General features: G+C 39.4%; 3 protein-coding genes across 4 annotated transcripts; 1 reads left to right on the plus strand and 2 right to left on the minus strand.

The window, feature by feature from the left end:
* Window positions 1–746: 746 nt before the first annotated feature.
* cops6 (COP9 signalosome subunit 6) lies at window positions 747–18357 on the plus strand. Of its 2 annotated transcripts, none has more exons than XM_056439091.1 (9): window positions 747–1593; window positions 1728–1859; window positions 2462–2550; window positions 15511–15573; window positions 15677–15724; window positions 15832–15946; window positions 16752–16844; window positions 17055–17155; window positions 17840–18357. In XM_056439091.1, exons 1-9 carry the CDS (start codon window positions 1458–1460, stop codon window positions 17978–17980), a joined length of 918 nt encoding a protein of 305 aa, XP_056295066.1. In that variant the 5' UTR covers window positions 747–1457; the 3' UTR covers window positions 17981–18357. The 2 variants fall into 2 exon arrangements, with proteins under 2 accessions (XP_056295066.1, XP_056295065.1); XM_056439090.1 differs by lacking the exons at window positions 747–1593; window positions 1728–1859; window positions 2462–2550 and adding exons at window positions 12296–14163; window positions 14298–14429; window positions 15032–15120.
* LOC130209440 (aurora kinase B-like) lies at window positions 3958–8048 on the minus strand. Its single transcript, XM_056439089.1, has 9 exons — window positions 7824–8048; window positions 6965–7003; window positions 6680–6764; window positions 6558–6597; window positions 6130–6318; window positions 5698–5836; window positions 5315–5463; window positions 5034–5208; window positions 3958–4559 (listed from the first exon to the last, which is right to left on the minus strand). The coding sequence occupies exons 1-9, from the start codon at window positions 7827–7829 to the stop codon at window positions 4386–4388; spliced, it is 996 nt and encodes a 331-aa protein (XP_056295064.1). The 5' UTR covers window positions 7830–8048; the 3' UTR covers window positions 3958–4385.
* Window positions 8650–11967, minus strand: LOC130209439 (F-box/LRR-repeat protein 12-like). The gene is made up of 3 exons (XM_056439088.1): window positions 11840–11967; window positions 11626–11701; window positions 8650–10880 (listed from the first exon to the last, which is right to left on the minus strand). The coding sequence occupies exons 1-3, from the start codon at window positions 11938–11940 to the stop codon at window positions 9840–9842; spliced, it is 1218 nt and encodes a 405-aa protein (XP_056295063.1). The 5' UTR covers window positions 11941–11967; the 3' UTR covers window positions 8650–9839.
* Window positions 18358–21426: the final 3069 nt, after the last annotated feature.

Here is a 21426-nt window from a genome sequence, read left to right on the forward strand (position 1 = left end):
TTGAAATATGCTGTGCTATTTTTAAGAAACACCAAAGACAAGCACCTGCTTGTAAACAGATACATATTTTCTGAACATTGCACAAAATACAAAAAAGGAGTGAAGGAACAGGAAAAAGGTGCATCATTGCCAGCAGCATGCTTCAGTTCTCTACCTTTAAAACTGAAACCTGCTTGTGTCTTCACAGTCTAGCTGTGACCGTTAGTTTATTTTTATTGTGACAGTTTTAAATAGTACGTTGAAAAATTTGTTACGGCCAAAATCATATTGTATTGTGTCCCAAAGCACAACTAGTATACGTGAGCAGGTAGAGCTGTTGTCAACTAAGCAGCTAATGACACACATTAATAGGCGGTTAAATAAACAATGTAGAACACATCTGCCCACACTGTGTTGACACAGAGTCGGTTAGAAATCTTCAAAGTGTCTCCACTAGTTATGATAAATTAAGGTTTTGTAACCTTAACCGATGCTCAATGCTTATTTGGGGCGGCTTTATCTCAGTGGGGTAAGAGGGCCGTCCTGCAACCGCAAGGTCGTGGGTTCGATCCCCGCTCTCCCCATTAGTTGCAAGTCGAAGTGTCCTTGAGCAAGGCACTGAACCCCCAGCTGCTTCCCGGGCGCTTCACCGCAGCCCACTGCTCCTTAATAACTAAGGATGGGTTAAATGCAGAGAACTAATTTCCCCATGGGGATTAATAAAAGTGTATATTCTTATCTTTGCAGGAGAAAATTAGACAACTCTGCATTTGTCTTAAAGTCCTTCCGGGCCCGAAGCCGTCTCCATCTTTTATGTGCATCGCCAATACTTGTGTGTACTGTTGATCACGTCTCTGGTCGTGTCGTTTTTAAGATGCGGAGGCTTCATAGGTCGGGGAGAATACAACAGCATGTCAGTTGATCCAGGTCGTTTTGCTTGCTTCTGTGGCTGCAAGACGCTGCGTTTGTGTGCCAATTGGTTTCATATCTGGCAACATGGGGCGTCAAAATAGGCAGGGGTCATACAAGATGTCTATAAAAATGCAATAGAAAAAAACGTAGAGAATCCTAAAGTATGCCAAACATATGTCATATAGTATGTCAGAAAATGTGTAATTAAAGGAAATAAAATATATCATTGTATTATACCATTTGAGTTTTTTTGATACTAAAAGTCAAACATGTTGCGTGTTTGACAATTGAACAATCGTGGTGCAGTTAGGCTTCATCTAATTAATAGTTATCAGACTATTTGTATCCTTGAAACCATCAAAGTATGCAGTGTGGTCTCACTGGTCTCTGGTTCAGGTGATCCTCCCAATAAGAGCACATTCAAACACGCATCACTGAATCCCTACTTGTTATATTGGCAAATGTTTGTGGTTGGCGTTTGCAACAATAACTTTAATTCATTTCATCTTTAAGTTTTTGTTCAATCAATAACCCAATAGTAAAGCCCACCTATTGTGTTCCTCCGTATGACTATAGCCAGCCCCAGTGTTATGGCCGCAGGGGTCACCGGAAGCGTCTCTGTGGCCTTGCACCCTCTGGTTATCCTCAACATATCCGACCACTGGATCCGCATCCGCTCTCAAGAGGGACGACCAATGCAGGGTATGTGTTGGGAAAAATATGTCTTGTACACAGTAGTGTAATGTATATTTGGTTTAATGTTCAGCTGTTTTGTTATGTAACTGAGTGCAATTAAGAAGTTTTATTATATATTTTTGTTTATTTCTCCTGCTCAGTGATCGGCGCCCTTATCGGGAAGCAGGAGGGAAGAAACATCGAGGTGATGAACTCCTTTGAGTTGCTGTCTCAGACCGTCGATGACAGAGTGCATATTGACAAAGAGTACTACTACACCAAGGAGGAACAATGTTAGTGGTTTGTATTTGTTAAGAGCAAGAATACCGCTCTATTCTGTCTCATACGTTTCACCTTTTATGACAGTTTTATGAAATGCAGCGCAGCCAGCGATTCCCTGGCAGGCTGTCGGTGTAAGCTTCCGGAAGAAAACGTACTCTCCTTCTGAGCCCTGCTTGTGTGTCAGAAAGTGATTTAATTAATCGTTTTAGAAAAACCAACCTCCTTTTGAGAACAATTCCTAAAATGTGTTGTGTTTCCGTGTGTCCATGTGTGATTATTGGAATAGTGGATGCCTATAAGACATGATCTTCTCAACCATTTCAGACAACAATTGTCTGGCAGATACTGTTTTAGGTCACGGCTCCTGTAGTGCCAAAATACCTATAAATACATACATGTTGTGTTTCTGCTTTGACAAGTTCATTGTTTACTGTAACAGTCCAGAGGGAACTTGCTGGAATGTATAAAATGTGTCGCCCTCACCCCCCAAATCCTTTTAAAGAAACATCAGTGAGAGATTGCATCACAGGGGAAACATTAGATTCGGTTATTGATGAAAAAAAATGATTTGCTCATTGTAGTTTTTTCTTAAATATTTCCGTTTGTCTCTCAGTTAAACAGGTCTTTAAAGAGATGGAGTTCTTAGGCTGGTACACCACAGGCGGCCCCCCTGAAGCATCAGACATCCACATTCACAAGCAGGTATGCCAAATTTAAAGGGGCGATATGTACAGTCAGATCCTCACTCACTGAGTCAGTGGCAACCGCACAACGCAATTTAAAATCCAGGTTGTCCTGCATTCACCTCGATTGGTCAGATACCTGAGCTAAGACTTTTACTTTACGGGACTACTTGTAGTTCCTAGAGTCTTAAAAAGTAGAATGAGAGCCAGAGCCTTTAGTTATCAAGCTCCTCTTTTATGGAACCAGCTTCCAATTTCAGTCCGGGAGGCAGACACAGTCACCTCGTTTAAGAGTAGACTTAAGACCTTCCTCTTTGACAGAGCTTATAGTTAGGGCTGAATCAGGTTTGCCCTGGTCCAGCCCCTTGATATGCTGCTATAGGCCTATAGCTGCTGGGGGACGTTTTAGGATGCACTGAGTACCTATCTCCTCTTTTTTCTCTCCTTAAGGATGAATTTTCATCTCTCAATCACACGTTACTAACTCTGCTTTCTCCCCGGAGTCCTTTTGACTTCACGTCTCATGGGGTCATCGGACCCTATGAGACGGCATAGATCCTATCTGCCTGATGGATCATCGAGGTCTGGGTTGTGGAATTCCTGCTCCTGACTACGCCACTGTCCTGTTGAGACTCCGCCCACTGTTGAGACTCCGCCCACTCCTCCTCCCCACCGCCATCTGCCTGATGGATCGTGGAGGTCTCCATCGTGGAATATGCCTACTATGAACTATTCATACTGTCATATTCATTGAATGTATTTTAACTCTAAATCTGTCCTTCTGTACACATTACATCTCTTGCATCTGTCCATCCTAGGAGAGGGATCCTCCTCTGTTCTCTCCTGCAGGTTTCTTCCCTTTTTTTCCCCCTGAAGGGTTATTTGGGAGTTTTTCCTGGTCCGATGTGAGGTTTTGGGGCAGGGATGTCTGTGTACAGATTGTAAAGCACTCCGAGACAAATTTGTAATTTGTGAAATTGGGCTATACAAATAAACTGAATTGAATTGAGACGGTACTTTAGATTTGTATGTTTGTATATATAATATGAGGAGACCTTTTTAGCGTGATTTCCAGGCAAGGCCAGGGTCGTCCAAGCCAGTTGTCAACAGCACAATGGGAAAGGATCCTGGATAAGTACACTTACAGTATATGAGCAATTGTCATAAAATGGCAATAAGACTATTAGTCTTCCCTCATTGATGATAGAATATACAATATTAAATACGGCACTAAACTGTTTTGAATCAACAACTCTGCACAGGTTTTAACCGCACTTTAAAAAAAAAAAAGGAGACACCAACACTAGTTTTAGTTAGATGTCCCTGACATAATTAAACCAACGTTATTGCTGCAGGTATCCTACTCTAATGTTATATCGTTTGCAACAACATTTACCCAATTGGATATTCATTAAATGATCACAAATGACTTTATAATATTTATTAGAAATTTAAAGTAGAGCATGAGGGAAAATAAAAAAATGCTTTCGACTACAACCCTGAATCATCTCAACTTAAACTATTTAAGAACAGACAGCATTAAATCAGTCCAACAGTAGTACTTTGGTAACACCGTCAGATACAGAAATTCACAATAGAGCTGTGTCCATTAGCAACAACAAAAAGTGTCAGAAGAAATGGCAATAAAAACACAAAACACCTCTAGACAACATACTAGATATAGATAAGGACATCACACTGTACAATATAAAAATGGGTACGCATTTATACGCATCATAAAAATGTCCCAGAATGGCAGTTTGAAGCCCATTGCAGTGAAACCAAAAATATGCTGGCCCAAAGTCTGTTGTGAAAGACAGATAAAACACCCCTCAGTGGGAGGCAGGCAGGAGCTCAGCATTTCTTGGCAGGGCAGATGGGGGGTAGGACTCGGCGGGAGTTGTTGCGCACCCACGGGTGATCAATGACGCTCTGTAGTGAGAGCCGATCGACAGGGCTGTGGCGTAGCAGCTTGGTGATCAGGTCCCGTGCACCATCTGAGATGTTTGTGGGGAACTTCAAATCCACCTGCAAACAGTAAGATATTATTTATTAATGAAATGTGAATAATGACCTGTGTAGGAGAAACTATGACATTAATCAAGATTAAAGACAGTCAGAACAATATTTAATGCTAGTTGTTGGAGAGATGTAAAGGCACAATGTGGTTGTGCTTAAACTCATTCGGGATGTAAAACCATGAAGTTATCTTAAAATGTATATTCCTTTAGATTGAGTCATCAAGTGTTTTTTTCTCTTTCTTTTTTTATGTTATTGCAGTGTTTTATGCATAATGATGCTATTCAGATTAAAACATTTTTTGGAAAGGTTTCCTAAAATCAGAGAAAATATGAAGACTTGCTGCACAACGAAGGACATCCGGCACATACATGACACTTACTAAAAAGCCACACTTCCATCAATAGTGACCACAATTGTTTTGTATACACTAACAAGATTTTAGCCCAACTGGAAATGAGCCAACAGAAATCAAACACCAACCTTCGTTATTCTTTTGTATGTGTCTGCATGGCTGGCAGTTTCAAAAGGTGGGTTGCCTTGCAAGCACTCGAAGCAGAGGACCCCGATGCACCACAGGTCCACCTTCTCACTGTGGGTGTGGCCCTCAATCATCTCTGGAGGGAGGTAGTCCAGCGTCCCGCACAATGTACGACGTCTGGATGGGTACAGAACAAAGAGGTGAGCAGGGCAAGCAGAGAGGCAGCGACCAGTATATTCACGTGACAGTCTCACGGAGCCTTAATGGCACGTCAGTTCTTCACCTTAGAGACGGTGCATGGACGGACCAACCAAAATCTGCAATTTTCAGCTCTCCGCGATAGCCGAGGAGCAGATTCTCTGGCTTGATGTCCCGATGAATGACTTTCTTCTCATGGCAATAAATCAGAGCATCAGATATCTCCTCCATGTACTAGAAATATAACGAGAGGTTGTCATTGGATCACAAGACTTTAAAATGATACAAATTGTTCTATATATTCAAACAAGATTGTAGATATAATTAATTCCAGCCATCAAACTGGTGTTTAAACACAGGATAAAGTGAGTATTTGCTGATATCTATTCCAATTATTCAAGGTTAATTGACTGAAACAATAATGGCACGAATAAAAAGTTATCTTTTGAAAGCCGAAGGAGCTCTTACTGTCGCAGTACGCTGGTCGTCAAATCTTCCACATCTCTGGAGCTCCTTGTACATTTCACCGCGTGGGGCGTACTCAAGCACCAGAAAGACCCTCTTTCGGTCATGGAAATAATTGTAGAAGCGCAGAATGTTGGGGTGTCTGGAGAGAAAAGAGATTATTTTGTAGGGAGCCTTTAGACTGTTTCCAAAACGAAGTGAAAGTAATAGGATGCGATCAAAATTCCTATTTGAGCAAGTTAAGTACATAGACATTTAATGAATGCATTATTCTAGTATCATACTGATTAGATATACATTTTTAAAAACTAAATGCAAAAACAGAGGTTTTTGGAACATGCAGCAATACAGTGAAATGTATTATTGTTTCCATGTCGCTCAAAGCACAGCTAACCTACATATAATTCTAAGTTAAAAGGTTTTCAAGAGACTTACTTGAGATGTGCCTGAATCTCAATCTCCCTCCTGAGTTGATGCTCGACACCCTCCTTCTCCATCTGGGACTTGAACAACACCTTCAGCGCGACAATGGCATCCAGCTGCTTCACCCTGGCAAGGTAGACATTACCAAATTTGCCCTTCCCTAGTGGCCGACCGATGTCAAAGTCATCGATGGAGATTTTCCTGATGGAGTACAAAGATCGATATTCTTACATTATTCATTGACGTGTATAAAAATGAATTCAGAATCGATTGAAAAAAATAAGACGATAAACATTTGAAGCTTTTTTTGATAATCAATTGACAGTCTGAACGTGGACAAGATTACATTCAATGCCTACCTCTATAAAGGCATAACAAAAAACAGAACTGACAGTGACAACCAATACACAACTCGAGGAGAACAAATTAATAAGACTTACTTTGAGGCAGCACTGGAGGATGAGCCAACACATTCTCCCCCTGAAAATGATAATACAATCAAAGCAGGCACATGTATTGCTGTGTTCAACTGCCGTCTCTATGCAAGGAGGGATAATATTACCTGTGATGGCATTTTTTTCCATTTCTGGTCGTGGCTTCACCTGAACACGCTGTGGGCCTGCCACCATGCTTGGGGTTGCCAATTGCTATTCAGAAGCAAACACAGATTTAGAAATGTATTATGTGTTTTTTTCCAGCAAATAATAATGAGCAATTTAGTTTGTTACCCATATCTGCCAATACTAGAAGTCTAATTTGTCAGTCATAGTAAAATAGCTGGTAATCAAATGTTGCTTTAACGCAGCTAGAAAATCCATTAAACTTTTTTACAATTATTACATCTTACCGATCGCTGGATACCCCTGGGCTCATAATTTTCCTTATTCTGTGAAGAAATACATACAATTAACATACAATCGAGCTTTTGTGTCTTTTCTTGAAGGTTAGACTTATGTTTATCTGCCAAGTTGTGTTTGTTATCTTAGACAATGCTTAAAAAAATGTTCACAGAGCTACATTTTAAAGTAAGTTTTCACTAATTAATGCTGAAAAGTCGCCACAGGAGGCGGAGTTTAATTTTTCTTTTTGGACAGATTATCACTCCCAATAGTTTCCTTGTGACTTTCACCTCAACTGTACGTAGTTGCTCAGAATAACATCTTATGTTTATCAAAAAGCCATTTGGGGATTTATTTGTGGTGTCACACATTGTTCTGATGTTTTTCCCAAATTGCACAAAATAGTAAGAGTCGTCACACTCCACAACAATAACACAAAGGAACACACCGTTAACGCTTTCAACGACAAACGCGACGACAATTAAACGCTTTTCCTGTGGATCCAGTGAACTGCATTTGGCTCAAGAGGTTCACGTCACTCCATTTAAGAGTTAGCTTCACAAGGCCACTGTTTGGGTCGGTTACCGTTGGCACCAATGCCCCAAGCGTGGACGACCTACGACTTTGCTTGTTACTTCGGATTAAAGAACACTTTACAGTGTATATACTTTGTGTACGCATGTTATATACCGCTTGTTATGACGTGACATCACCCTACGATAGCTTAGAAAGGTAGCAAACGTTTGCTACCTTGGTTAGCTTAAATCAGTTTTCCATTCGAACAATATAATTTAAACGAATCGTCCGTTGAACTCGTCTGTTACCCGGTCTTGTTTCTCTCTAACACGGTAAAACAAAGAACATTACCTGCATCGTTGTGAAGAAGTGTAGTATCACGTTTTTAGTAAAGAAAGCCCAGCGCTACTATTTTGAACGTCGTCTGCCGCCAACGTTTTCAAAAAGCTGCCCTTCACGAACACGATTGGTCGGAATGCTGCACACAAGAGGCTCCTATTAGTCAGAATTGTTGGAAGAGGAAGCGTGTGATTGGTGTACAACACGGAAGTCAGATGTTAACCCGCCCTCAACCCTTTCCTCCTCTGTGTACACTGTACAGTCTCTTAATTGTCGTTTCCTCGGTCTGTGTACGGAGCGACACGCCCCCTTATAGGTCATCAGTTATTTGATTGGATGCTGCAGCTGATCGGACTGAACGCTCGAGTTTCATACCAGAGGGAAGACGGATCACAGATTAAATTTAAGTTTTAGATCAGATTTATTTTCTGATTCCCCATCTGGTTAACATATATGTTCGTTGTAGGTCTGATCAACAAAAGGACCACAAACAACTTCATTTATAAAAAGTTGTCTTTTCTTGATCTGTAATTTCCCTCAATAACTTTTATTCATACCTGCAAACGTGTCACCTTTCGGCGAAATTCGCCGTTTTTAAAGCAAAATAGGTCATCTCCGTGAATCGTGTAGATCAGTTTGTGTTGGGGGGGGGGAGAGATTGCAGTGAGACGCGGAGAAAATGTGATGTGGTGATCTTCGCAATAAAACATCTTTGATGGGACGTGTCGAGTCTTGGCCAATCAGCGTAAAGATGTCAAAACAGATCTTTAAATACTTTTTTTAATAGGACGATTCAATTTATATACGATACAACAAAAAAGTCAAATGAAACATTAAGTTGTTTTTGTTCAAAATAGGTTTATTCAAAACTCCTTTATAATTATTAAGAAGGCTACAATTATAATGGTTGGCTTGCTGCAATACAATTCACATCAATGACACAGATATTCCGTGTAATTAATACAATAAACAAGACATTTCCAACTACAATGTAAGTAAGAATTGTCAATTGACAGATGAATTGAAATATGCTGTGCTATTTTTAAGAAACACCAAAGTCAAGCACCTGCTTGTAAACAGATACATATTTTCTGAACATTGCACAAAATACAAAAAAGGAGTGAAGGAACAGGAAAAAGGTGCATCATTGCCAGCAGCATGCTTCAGTTCTCTACCTTTACAACTGAAACCTGCTTGTGTCTTCACAGTCTAGCTGTGACCGTTAGTTTATTTTTATTGTGACAGTTTTAAATAGTACGTTGAAAAATTTGTTAATTTTTGTTTCTGTATAAGCAACAAATTTTGACGCGATACTGCCCACTGATCAATCATAAGGTTGAAATAGAAACCGTGAGACAATATGAATTTGTGTAGATTCAGAGATCTTTTCAAACCGTCTGTCATGTTGTAGGTCTAACTTTAATATGTAACATCTGAGGCAATGTTGCAAATCCAAGAGCAAGATTGCTTTGTGACTCGATTTTTTATGAAATACCTTCATTTTGTATTATAGTATTTTGCATTTGCTGAAATAGCCAATAGACATCTTGCCTGGTTATTTCATCCATAAAAAGGAGTAACAATTTACTATAACACAATATATAGCACCATTAAAAGTAGGCTTTTAGTCAAGGTTGAAGATATGTTTTTAAATATCCCGTCAAAACTCAAGTAACATTAAGCTTTTTTGAGAAGCGAAACATATTTAAGAGCACTGTTGAAAACACATTTCCTGCTCTGACTGTTTAGGTTGGCGGAATATAAATAACATTGAGGACATTTTTCCTAAAAGCCAGAAAAGGCGAACAAGGAAAAAGCGGTCAAGGTGGCTTATTTCATTAGAGTTCACTCCAATTTCTCCATTATATGTGATTTAAAAACATGTTGTTGACTTGAAGGTCTGAATATCTGATTCACATCTGAAGCTGGCTCAGAAGAATCTCTGATATCTTGTAACCATGTGGGCTGTGTATAATTACAATAATAAAAAGTCTTTAATTTTCTTCAGAACACTACGTAAGACCTCATTTAGTCTGCACTGATCTGAACAGAGCAGTTGGTGAAAACTAGTGTGCAAGATGGCAGCAGGACAGCCAGAGAGCGACGCAAACTTGGAATGGGATCGTTCATGTCTCGTGTGTTCTCATCATTGCCGTTATCAACACCTGCAGCTTCCTCATTGTCCTGCTCCTCTCCACTACCACCACCCTCCCCCTCCACCACTGGTGGACACTGCCTAGGCTGGAAGGTCACATCCAAAAACTCCATCTGGCTGAGCCCACGGAGCATCCTGCAGCTACGCACTATCTGCATCTCGCTGAGCGTGCAGGCCCAGAGGCACAGGCCCTTCAGATCCTTCAGGCGGCTGGCACAGAGCAAGCCTGGTCCAACCTCTTTACCCCCCAGGCTCAGTTCCTCCAGTCCGATCCATCCTGAACCGAGCCCGAGAGAGGCCATCTGTAACTGGTAACCTTGCCGTCCAGTGATGCCTATTTCCAGAAACTTGAGTCTGGAAAGGCCTTCCAGCCCACAAGCGCCGTCCTTGGCAGCACAGTTCCTGAGCCCATTAGCAGTGACACGAAATGTGTCACGCAGCTCTAATCGACTGAGCCTCTCCCATGATGTCAGACTTTGCAGATGCTGGTCCGTGAAAGAGGGCACATTGTTAAGGACTAGCCTCGTAATACCAATCCCTAATGGAGAGCCATGCCCTTTTCGATGTATTCCTTGCGTTTGAGTACCAACACTGGATGTGGCTTCTGCTCTTTCTTGGGAACGAGCAGGTGAATTGGGAGTCTGGTTGAAAAATTCACGAGGCAGCTCACAGCCATGCAGCTCCAGCACCTGCAAAGACGTGGGTAGGAGCTGGTAACTGGGAAGGCTTCGCAAGTCTGCGTGCAAAAGATAGAGTTTACTCAGACGAGGGCACTTTGTGGACAAAGCTTTGAGCCAAGACTCTGAGAGAAAGGTGCCACCTCTGGCAGAAAGCAGCAAACCACGCAACCGTAGGCATCTTAGTCCACAACCCAGGTACTGACGCAGCAGGAACCAAAGTATGCGGGACGTCACCTAACAAACAATGGACAGTCATGTATGTGTTGAGGGTGGGGGATGGTAGGCCAAAGGGAGACAGTTTATGTCAATTGTACAGACATACAGAACCCATATGTAATAGCATTTACTTCAACAGTGGATTATGGCAAGACAAGTTTATTCGTGGAGCACAATTTATACACAAAGAATAATTAAGTGCTTCACATAATGCATTAAAAAAACTGAAAAGGAAATACATACGGATCAACATGATGCAAATTAAAATGTTTGTTTTTTAAACCTAAGATGACATAGAAAACAAATAATATGTAGGTAAATATATGCACAGTGCCTGATTTCAAATGCTAAAGATTCAGTCATAGGTGGTGGATCACATACACGTTTTTCTTATATCGAGTAGTCAAATGAAGATGTAGACACACAGAGAGAAGTTATGTATGAGTCTTGCATGATATGAAGGATCCTTTCAACGTTTTATTCTGAGTTTCTGATGACACCATGTTCAGGGCTTTTGGTTTTCAAAGACAGAAAGTTGACCTACGACTCTTTCTTCTTCGTCGCCAAATAAAGTGGTAAAGTTATTGCTATTAGTTCAATTGTTAATGGCAGGCTACATGTGATTTTCATTTGTCAGAAATAATATGTGTTGAGCGGGCTGCATGAGGCGGCTATGTTCCCAAAAATAAAATAAGTACTACACTGTATGGAGCGATACATTAAAAGAAACGGGTTGACGCTAAATCGCCAGTATCCTCCTTACCCCTTTCCATGCAGTCAGATCGACAAACCTCCACAGCCTTTGGTCTTTCACGAGCCGTTTCCATCTCTTAGACACTCTAAATGACACCGTAAAACACAATAAATAACTTCATCATTTGACGCGAGCCACGGCAAAGACAAAACTGGAACTCAGTTACATTTCAGAAGACGAAAAGCTGGTGAAATACTGTCGGTAAAGTTAACTTCACCCTTACCTTCCAGCTCTAACGAGCTCTCGTACGCTCAAATACGACAACACGTCAATTAAAATGTTTTCTGGAAAGTAGTCCAGGTTATAGGCTTTAAATTCATCCATTTTGTCAACAAAACTATTTCAACCATGGACACGGACTGATATCTCGACGCACAGGGGTTGCGCCGTCATAAAAATTCCCCAGGAAACCGATGGCCATTGATTGTAGTACCGAGCGGCAGTTTGTCGCTTAAATACAAGTATGCTTCTTTATGCTCAACATAACGTTTCCCGGTTAAATTCAGTATTTCCTTCTTTAAACGCAAGTTGGATTTATGACAGTAATTATCTGGTAAAGCTTATTTCAAATCATACTGATTAAGCTATATTGCCACCTAACGTTCGTTAGGTGAACAGCTTACTGCGCCTGCGCGGTTTACCGGACAAGATGGCGACCAGCAATGGTGGAGGAATGGAAGTGGATGGGGCAGGCTAGTATTTCTCGCTTATCTCACATTTTCTGCCTGATATTAACATGAAACTGTGTGCAGACTGCCGCATGTGTCGTACATTAGTGTTGTGGATGACTGTAAGTAATGTATCAGTGGTGCTAAAGGTGGCATGACGCGAGCTTGCTGACTAGCGGGTTAACGTAACGTACACGGCTTTGCTGTAAAGCTGTCAACAAATTCATCACGTTTGATATTTGAGTCATTATTTTATTATGCATAGTAGTGATTTCCTCCAGGTGTTAAAATCAGTTATATGAATTTAACTATGTCAGCTCAGGCAGACTTAACATTCATTAGTTTTGACAACAATCCGATCTTTTAATTAGGGCTTGTCAGCTGTCCATGTGATCTCTTTCGTTCAATATTTGTATTTTCCGATATTAAGATTTACTGAGCCAAAGAAGTCTATACGTACAGTACATATTTTTGTCAAGTCTCCTTTCCATGTGTATGAAAGAATCACCAAAATACCTTTTATACACAGACAAAACCGGTGAAAATGGAACTGTATCTAAAATGAGCAAATTGTGAACAAAACAATTGCAAATTAATGTTTATACAAAATGTAAGAGACTTGCAACAATATCACTCTAAGAATAGAAACGTGACTCAGATAGGGCATTGATTTCTATCTGTATCTCCCTCCCTAGTCTTTCTTGACCTCTACTGTTCCTTACCCTCTATTAAAATATGTTAACCAGTATATCATAAGCTACAAGTCAGAAACTCTTATGTATGAGGCGCGGCCAAAATCATATTGTATTGTGTCCCAAAGCACAACTAGTATACGTGAGCAGGTAGAGCTGTTGTCAACTAAGCAGCTAATGACACACATTAATAGGCGGTTAAATAAACAATGTATAACACATCTGCCCACACTGTGTTGACACAGAGTCGGTTAGAAATCTTCAAAGTGTCTCCACTAGTTATGATAAATTAAGGTTTTGTAACCTTAACCGATGCTCAATGCTTATCTTTGCAGAAGAAAATTAGCCAACTCTGCATTTGTCTTAAAGTCCTTCCGGGCCCGAAGCCGTCTCTATCTTTTATGTGCATCGCCAATACTTGCGTGTACTGTTGATCACGTCTCTGGTCGTGTCGTTTTTAAGATGCGGAGGCTTCATAGGTCGGGGAGAATACAACAGCATGTCAGTTGATCCAGGTCGTTTTGCTTGCTTCTGTGGCTGCAAGACGCTGCGTTTGTGTGCCAATTGGTTTCATATCTGGCAACATGGGGCGTCAAAATAGGCAGGGGTCATACAAGATGTCTATAAAAATGCAATAGAAAAAAACTTAGAGAATCCTAAAGTATGCCAAACATATGTCATATAGTATGTCAGAAAATGTGTAAATATATCATTGTATTATACCATTTGAGTTTTTTGAAACTAAAAGTCAAACATGTTGCGTGTTTGACAATTGAACAATCGTGGTGCAGTTAGGCTTCATCTAATTAATAGTTATCAGACTATTTGTATCCTTGAAACCATCAAAGTATGCAGTGTGGTCTCACTGGTCTCTGGTTCAGGTGATCCTCCCAATAAGAGCACATTCAAACACGCATCACTGAATCCCTACTTGTTATATTGGCAAATGTTTGTGGTTGGCGTTTGCAACAATAACTTTAATTCATTTCATCTTTAAGTTTTTGTTCAATCAATAACCCAATAGTAAAGCCCACCTATTGTGTTCCTCCGTATGACTATAGCCAGCCCCAGTGTTATGGCCGCAGGGGTCACCGGAAGCGTCTCTGTGGCCTTGCACCCTCTGGTTATCCTCAACATATCCGACCACTGGATCCGCATCCGCTCACAAGAGGGACGACCAATGCAGGGTATGTTTTGGGAAAAATATGTCTCGTACACAGTAGTGTAATGTATATTTGGTTTAATGTTCAGCTGTTTTGTTATGTAACTGAGTGTCATTAAGAAGTTTTAAAATCTATTATTGTTTATTTCTCCTGTTCAGTGATCGGCGCCCTGATCGGGAAGCAGGAGGGAAGAAACATCGAGGTGATGAACTCCTTTGAGTTGCTGTCTCAGACCGTCGATGACAGAGTGCATATTGACAAAGAGTACTACTACACCAAGGAGGAGCAATGTTAGTGGTTTGTATTTGTTAAGAGCAAGAATACCGCTCTATTCTGTCTCATACGTTTCACCTTTTATGACAGTTTTATGAAATGCAGCGCAGCCAGCGATTCCCTGGCAGGCTGTCGGTGTAAGCTTCCGGAAGAAAACGTACTCTCCTTCTGAGCCCTGCTTGTGTGTCAGAAAGTGACTTAATTAATCGTTTTAGAAAAACCAACCTCCTTTTGAGAACAATTCCTAAAATGTGTTGTGTTTCCGTGTGTCCATGTGTGATTATTGGAATAGTGGATGCCTATAAGACATGATCTTCTCAACCATTTCAGACGACAATTGTCTGGCAGATACTGTTTTAGGTCACGGCTCCTGTAGTGCCAAAATACCAATAAATACATACATGTTGTGTTTCTGCTTTGACAAGTTCATTGTTTACTGTAACAGTCCAGAGGGAACTTGCTGGAATGTATAAAATGTGTCACCCTCACCCCCCAAATCCTTTTAAAGAAACATCAGTGAGAGATTGCATCACAGGGGAAACATTAGATTCAGTTATTGATTAAAAAAAATGATTTGCTCGCTGTAGTTTTTTCTTAAATATTTCCGTTTGTCTCTCAGTTAAACAGGTCTTTAAAGAGATGGAGTTCTTAGGCTGGTACACCACAGGCGGCCCCCCTGAAGAATCAGACATCCACATTCACAAGCAGGTATGCCAAATTTAAAGGGGCGATATGTACAGTCGGATCCTCACTCACTGAGTCAGTGGCAACCGCACAACGCAATTTAAAATCCAGGTTGTCCTGCATTCACCTCGATTGGTCAGATACCTGAGCTAAGACTTTTACTTTACCAAGCATACATATTGCAGAGATGTTGATGTTTTGTGTTATTGATTCATGTTCAACCAAGATAGGTGTTGTGTTTAATACATTCCAACACAATAACTCACAGGAACGCACAATGCCATGTTTATTTTCCAAGGCGATTTAGGCTTTTATTTTGTTGTTGTTAATACAAGTGAAATCATCTTAAAGGCTGATAGTTTTTCAGATTGTGTGCCCTACAACTTCTTACTTACTTTACTTATTCTCTGCCAGGTGTGTGAAATTATTGAGAGTCCTCTCTTCCTCAAACTCAATCCAATGACCAAGCATACGGATGTGAGTTCCTCTGCATTTTCACTTAAAAAATGGAAAAAAACACCCCGATTGTGTATTTAGACCCAGTGGCTTTAAATAATGTGTCCTTTCCTTCTCCCTCCAGCTTCCCGTTAGCGTTTATGAATCTGTGATTGACATCATCAATGGCGAGGTAATCTTCATATTTCTCATCCTCATTTACATATCCTTTCCCGCAGCAGTGAGCCAGATTGCCATTAAATGTTTTATTTTGAATGTTCTTTTCTTTTCTTTTTTTAGGCTACCATGTTGTTTGCTGAGCTGACGTACACTCTGGCCACAGAAGAAGCGGAGAGAATCGGGGTCGACCACGTAGCTCGAATGACGGCCACGGGCACGGGAGAAAACTCCACAGGTAAGAGTCTATGTTCTTAGCTTTTTACAGGTTAAACACACAGCTGAGATGCCCTGTTTTATAAACATTGTTTATTTAACCCATGACTCATAAAAGATGTTATCTCAGCTCTTATCTCAGATTTACGATAGATCCAAATTAAAAAGCCATTGCATTTCGGATTTATTCCGCACAATTTCAGCAGCAATGTTCTGACTACTTTGCGCTTTATATTCGTGAACAGAATATGAAGAGACTATTCAAATTTAAAGATTACAAAGACAGCCTGGGTAGAGCAGCAGAACATTAGTTTGAATGGACTGTGGACTGTGTTTACTAACATGATCCCTGGTTCACAAAGGACTCATTTCTGATGGTATTTAGGAGTTTAAGGTGTTGTGTGATTCATCTGGGAGTAAATGAGCTGATATGCTTCAATGCATTTTTTGCCTTATACTGTATCAGCTGGTATCTAATTGAGATATTGGGTAGACCTAAATAAAATACAGAGTTAATATTGACCAGAGGAAAAATATTAAACTCTGATGTCAATGTGGGAAAAGTAAAAAGAATTAAATTTAATAATTCTCTCTTATCCTTTCCACATTAGTCATTAGAATTACAGATGTGTTTGGGATTGCTGCCGCATATTGATTTCATGTTTATATGTCGAAGTCTCGTATAAAATCAATTAAACAAAACACAAACAATTAATTCATCGATTATTCAAACAAAAAGTATTAATATTTTTTCTTAAAGATGTGACGACAGCCAGACGATATGTATTCTGTCTTAACTCCAGTATTCTCTTTGTTTTCTCTGTTAGTTGCTGAACACCTTATAGCGCAGCACAGTGCGATAAAGATGCTCCACAGCCGGGTGAAGATAATTCTAGAGTACGTCAAAGCCGTGGAATCAGGTGAGAGGACGGCGGGGTCTTTTAATTGAGGCTTTGAGAGCAAAGAAATGTGAAAGATAAATCAGGAAAGCAGCTGTTCTCAGATGAGATGTCCCCTTTCCTCCCTTTTACACTCACACACCTCCATAATTACAAACAACTGTTTGACACCGTCTTGAATAAAACGTAATAAACCGTGCTTTAACTTGTTTTGTTTTTTCTGTACCGCAGGAGAGGTGCCATTTAACCACGAGATCCTCCGAGAAGCCAACGCCCTGTGCCACAGATTGCCCGTCCTCAGTACCATAAAATTCAAAACTGACTTCTATGATGTAAGCAAGCTTTGTGTACCTTAACGGACAACATTGTTTTACACCATAATGCATGTTGGGGTTTTCATAAAAGTGCCAAAGCATAAGGCTGACCGTCTTCTCAAAGAATCCAGAGAAAAGGCTGAAACAAGCTTTGTCCCTCTCTAAAAACATTCACCTCCCCAGTCCGTCTGTGGCTCTGAACCCTAAGCACATTCATTCTGGACACAAATGTATGGTTTATTTGCTTGACTATGATGATTATTATTTTTAAACACTCCTATTGTACAAAATCAAAACAACACACAGACAGGAGGAGACATCAATACAGTGATTGGTTTATTATAAATTATATAGATGGTCCATGTCTGTTTTAGTGGCCACAGTTCAGATCCTCAGTGGTATAGGAATGGGAGCACATAACTTAGATTCTATATGCATTTTTATTTGACTAAATTCTCTAAAACAGCAGGGCACTGTATTTAGCAAATGACACTCAGACAGGAGTAGATATTGCATTTATTGGGGGCCATTTTCAGCTGCGGATCAATGCCTTTCTTTGGTGCTGGTGAGCATTTGCAGCATCTGAGATGTGAAGGTCAATTCCAAGTTGATTTTGGATTTATAAAAGGAAATTTCCTTATTTGCAGCCGTCCTATCAAATGATCTCTAAAACTGCCTTTCTTCCCCCCCCCCCCCCTGCAGCAATGTAATGACGTGGGCCTCATGGCCTACTTGGGCACCATCACCAAGACCTGCAACAGTATGAACCAGTTCATCAACAAGTTCAACGTCCTGTACGACAGACAGGGAATCGGCCGGAGGATGAGAGGACTCTTCTTCTGAGCCGGCAGAGAGACGAACATGCACTGCAGTTTCTTTTTTGTTCTCTTTGGACATGTTTGTATTCTTTGGTTAGCGAAAACAAATCCTGCAGTAACTTTTCAAATAAGTTTACTGTTTTCAACCACAAGTGTATTGAAAAAGCACTTCATTACACAAATCTAAAAGAGATATGTACAAAATCGCTAAACCCCTTTCTTGGTTACGCACAGAAATTAATCCACTATACATGAACGTTATATTTTACCCCGTTTGTTTTATTGTTTCATGTTGCTGTATGTAATAAATGATCTGCTGATTTTTTTCATTGGACTTTGACTCCTCTTCTTTCTAAGATTGTATAGTATGTCATGAAAAAAATATTAAAACATGGAATAATATATCAAGTGTAGTTTGCCATTTATTGAATAACAAATGCTTAGTATTGCAAACATATGTTAAGAATGTCGTAATATACCATGAAAATAATGGGAAAGAAGTCAAATAAAAAAATGTCCTTGTTCTCAAACAAAAAGCGACCCGGAACCCAGCTGGTCCGACATGAAGAAGATGAGCAATGCCAAAACAGATGTACATTCCACACAGCGTGCAAATTAAAACACTCCAAGGAGCTTTAAACACATGAAGTGGGCGTCGGCAGCAAGACTTCATAAAGTATGTCATAAAATGCCCGAACAAGTATCTTATGCCATCAAGAATTTAGTAAAAAAAATGTCATACAAATGCACAAATAAAAGGTCACTATGTCTATATATATAATTTATATATATGTAATATGTATATATGTATATATATATAAATGTATGTGCATACAGGACTGTCTCAGAAAATTAGAATATTGTGATAAAGTTCTTTATTTTCTGTAATGCAATTAAAAAAACAAAAATGTCATGCATTCTGGATTCATTACAAATCAACTGAAATATTGCAAGCCTTTTATTCTTTTAATATTGCTGATTATGGCTTACAGCTTAAGAAAACTCTAAAATCCTATCTCATAAAATTTGAATATTTCCTCAGACCAAGTAAAAAAAAAGATTTATAACAGCTGAGTGTTTGTCAAGGCTCAGGAAACCCTTGCAGGTGTTTCGAGTTAATTAGACGATTCAAGTGATTTGTTTAATACCCTACTAGTATACTTTTTCATGATATTCTAATATTTAGAGATAGGATATTTGAGTTTTCTTAAGCTGTAATCCATAATCAGCAATATTAAAAGAATAAAAGGCTTGCAATATTTCAGTTGATTTGTAATGAATCCAGAATGCATGACATTTTTGTTTTTTTAATTGCATTACAGAAAATAAAGAACTTTATCACAATATTCTAATTTTCTGAGACAGTCCTGTATATATAAATGTATGTATGTGTATATATGTATATAAATGTATATGTATACATATAGTATGTTGTAAGAATCACAGGATAGTATGTAGTAAAATGTCATGACAAATATCATACTAATAGTATGTAGTAAAATGTCATGAAGAATGGAAAAATATGACATCAACCAAAAAGGTTTAAAACAAGACTTGAAAAACTCAAACGTGAATATTTCATTAGTGATATTATATTCATAGTATATCTTAGTAAAAAAGTCAACACATGTATTCGAACATCAACATAATGAACGAAGCTTCCAAGGTCCAACCCACAGAGATACAAAGAGCATCTACACACAAAACAATTGGAAAAAATAACGTTAAACTCAACAAAAGGTATTTAATTAATTCTTAAAAGAAGATGGCTGACTTCAAAACAGGCAGAATTCCTTTTTGCCCAATTTTTCATGACCTCTTGAACTTTAAAGGAAATGTCCATCCTGTGACTGTTATTGAATACTGTCAATTAAAAATGATTTCTGTCGTTTCAACTCGAGATGCTTGTACGCGCCTTTAGCTGTTCTATATCGCTTTGACTCCAAACACTTTACTCTTCCTTTAAAATGCCTGCAGGCCACCCAGAATGCGGCTGTGTGGTTTGTTGATGTTAATAGTTGTTGGACAACAGATGAGGTCTTTGGCACAGAGGAACAATACAGGTCTTTCCCCCTGTAATGCTTGGACGTTTATTCAATTACTTACATTGAAAGTGTTGACTCTGCACATCTAAAAAGAAAAGATTAGGCCTGTAATGATCAGTGTTTTTAGAACATTCTCACCCTGGTTTTGTATTTGCCTTAAGCATGCTTTTTTTAATGTGCCTTTCCTTCCTCCCTGCAGCAATGTGATGGCGTGGCCCTCACGGCCTCCTTAGGCACCGGAACCAGGCCATCAGGCTGCTGAACAAGGACTGAGACCCTCATTAACACTATACACCAGAACATATTCTGTGAATATCTATGGCCATGGTGTATATTTTATTACATTGTTTTATATATATATATATTGTATATATATATTGTATGTATATACATATATATATATATATTGTCTCAAAAAAGTGTATATTTTATTACATTGTTTTATATATATATATTGTCATGATGTATATTCTATTACATTTTTATATATATATATTGTTAATACTTTCTTCTTTCTGTGTGGATATTGTATAGTTTATTCTCATTCTTATTCTTTTTTTAGTCTGCTACTGCTGTCGGGTGTTTTGCACATAAGAATTTCACAAACCGATTATACTTGTATAAAAGGGGATGTGACAATAAAAACTTGAAACTTGAAACTTGAAACCAAGACCTGCACGTTCAATATCCTGTACGATAAACACGGGCAGAGGGCTCTTCTTGGTGGCAGGAAGCCAAAACAGACAAACAAGCACGACAGTTTATTCTTCTCCATTTTGTTCTTTTAGATTTGTTGGTATTTTTGGTTCGCTAAAACTAATCCTACAATTACTTGAAAAACAATATTCGTTTTTTTGACCACAAGAGTTTCAAATAGCACTTGATTACAAAAATCGCTCAACTCTTTCTTAGTACATGAACATTATACTACTTTTCCCTGTTCATCATGTTTCTGTATGTTTTAAGGGGTCCGCTGAGTGTTTTAATGGGAATGTGAGCGCTCTTTTTTTTAGAGTCGACATTCTAGTAACTGTACACAACATCAGAGCTGCACTCTGAAAGGAGTCGCGTGTACAGCTGCAGGTTTATTGCCAGGAGTGTTTTCAGTTAGCTCGTCTTTTGTTGTGTTCCTCCTGCTGTTCGATTGCCTTTGGAGGTCTGGACAAAAATGCTCAACAGGAAAGGGGGGGGGGGGGTAGCTCCAGTCGGGGGTCTAACAGGAGTCAGCATTTTAATAGGTATTAAATGTAGAGCGGCACCAGACATAAAGACCCCCAGCCTGCCAGTTGGCACTTTTCCTACTAGTCTGCTTCTACGTGTCATGTGGCAAACATTTATATACCTTTCCGTCTTCCTGCACCTTGAAGAAAAAACTATATACAGAGTCAAAATACTAGTCCTTCACCGATGAAAAAAATTCTTTGGT

The sequence above is a fragment of the Pseudoliparis swirei genome, chromosome 19 (genome assembly GCF_029220125.1).
Source record: "Pseudoliparis swirei isolate HS2019 ecotype Mariana Trench chromosome 19, NWPU_hadal_v1, whole genome shotgun sequence".
In the NCBI taxonomy this organism is placed as follows: domain Eukaryota; kingdom Metazoa; phylum Chordata; class Actinopteri; order Perciformes; family Liparidae; genus Pseudoliparis; species Pseudoliparis swirei.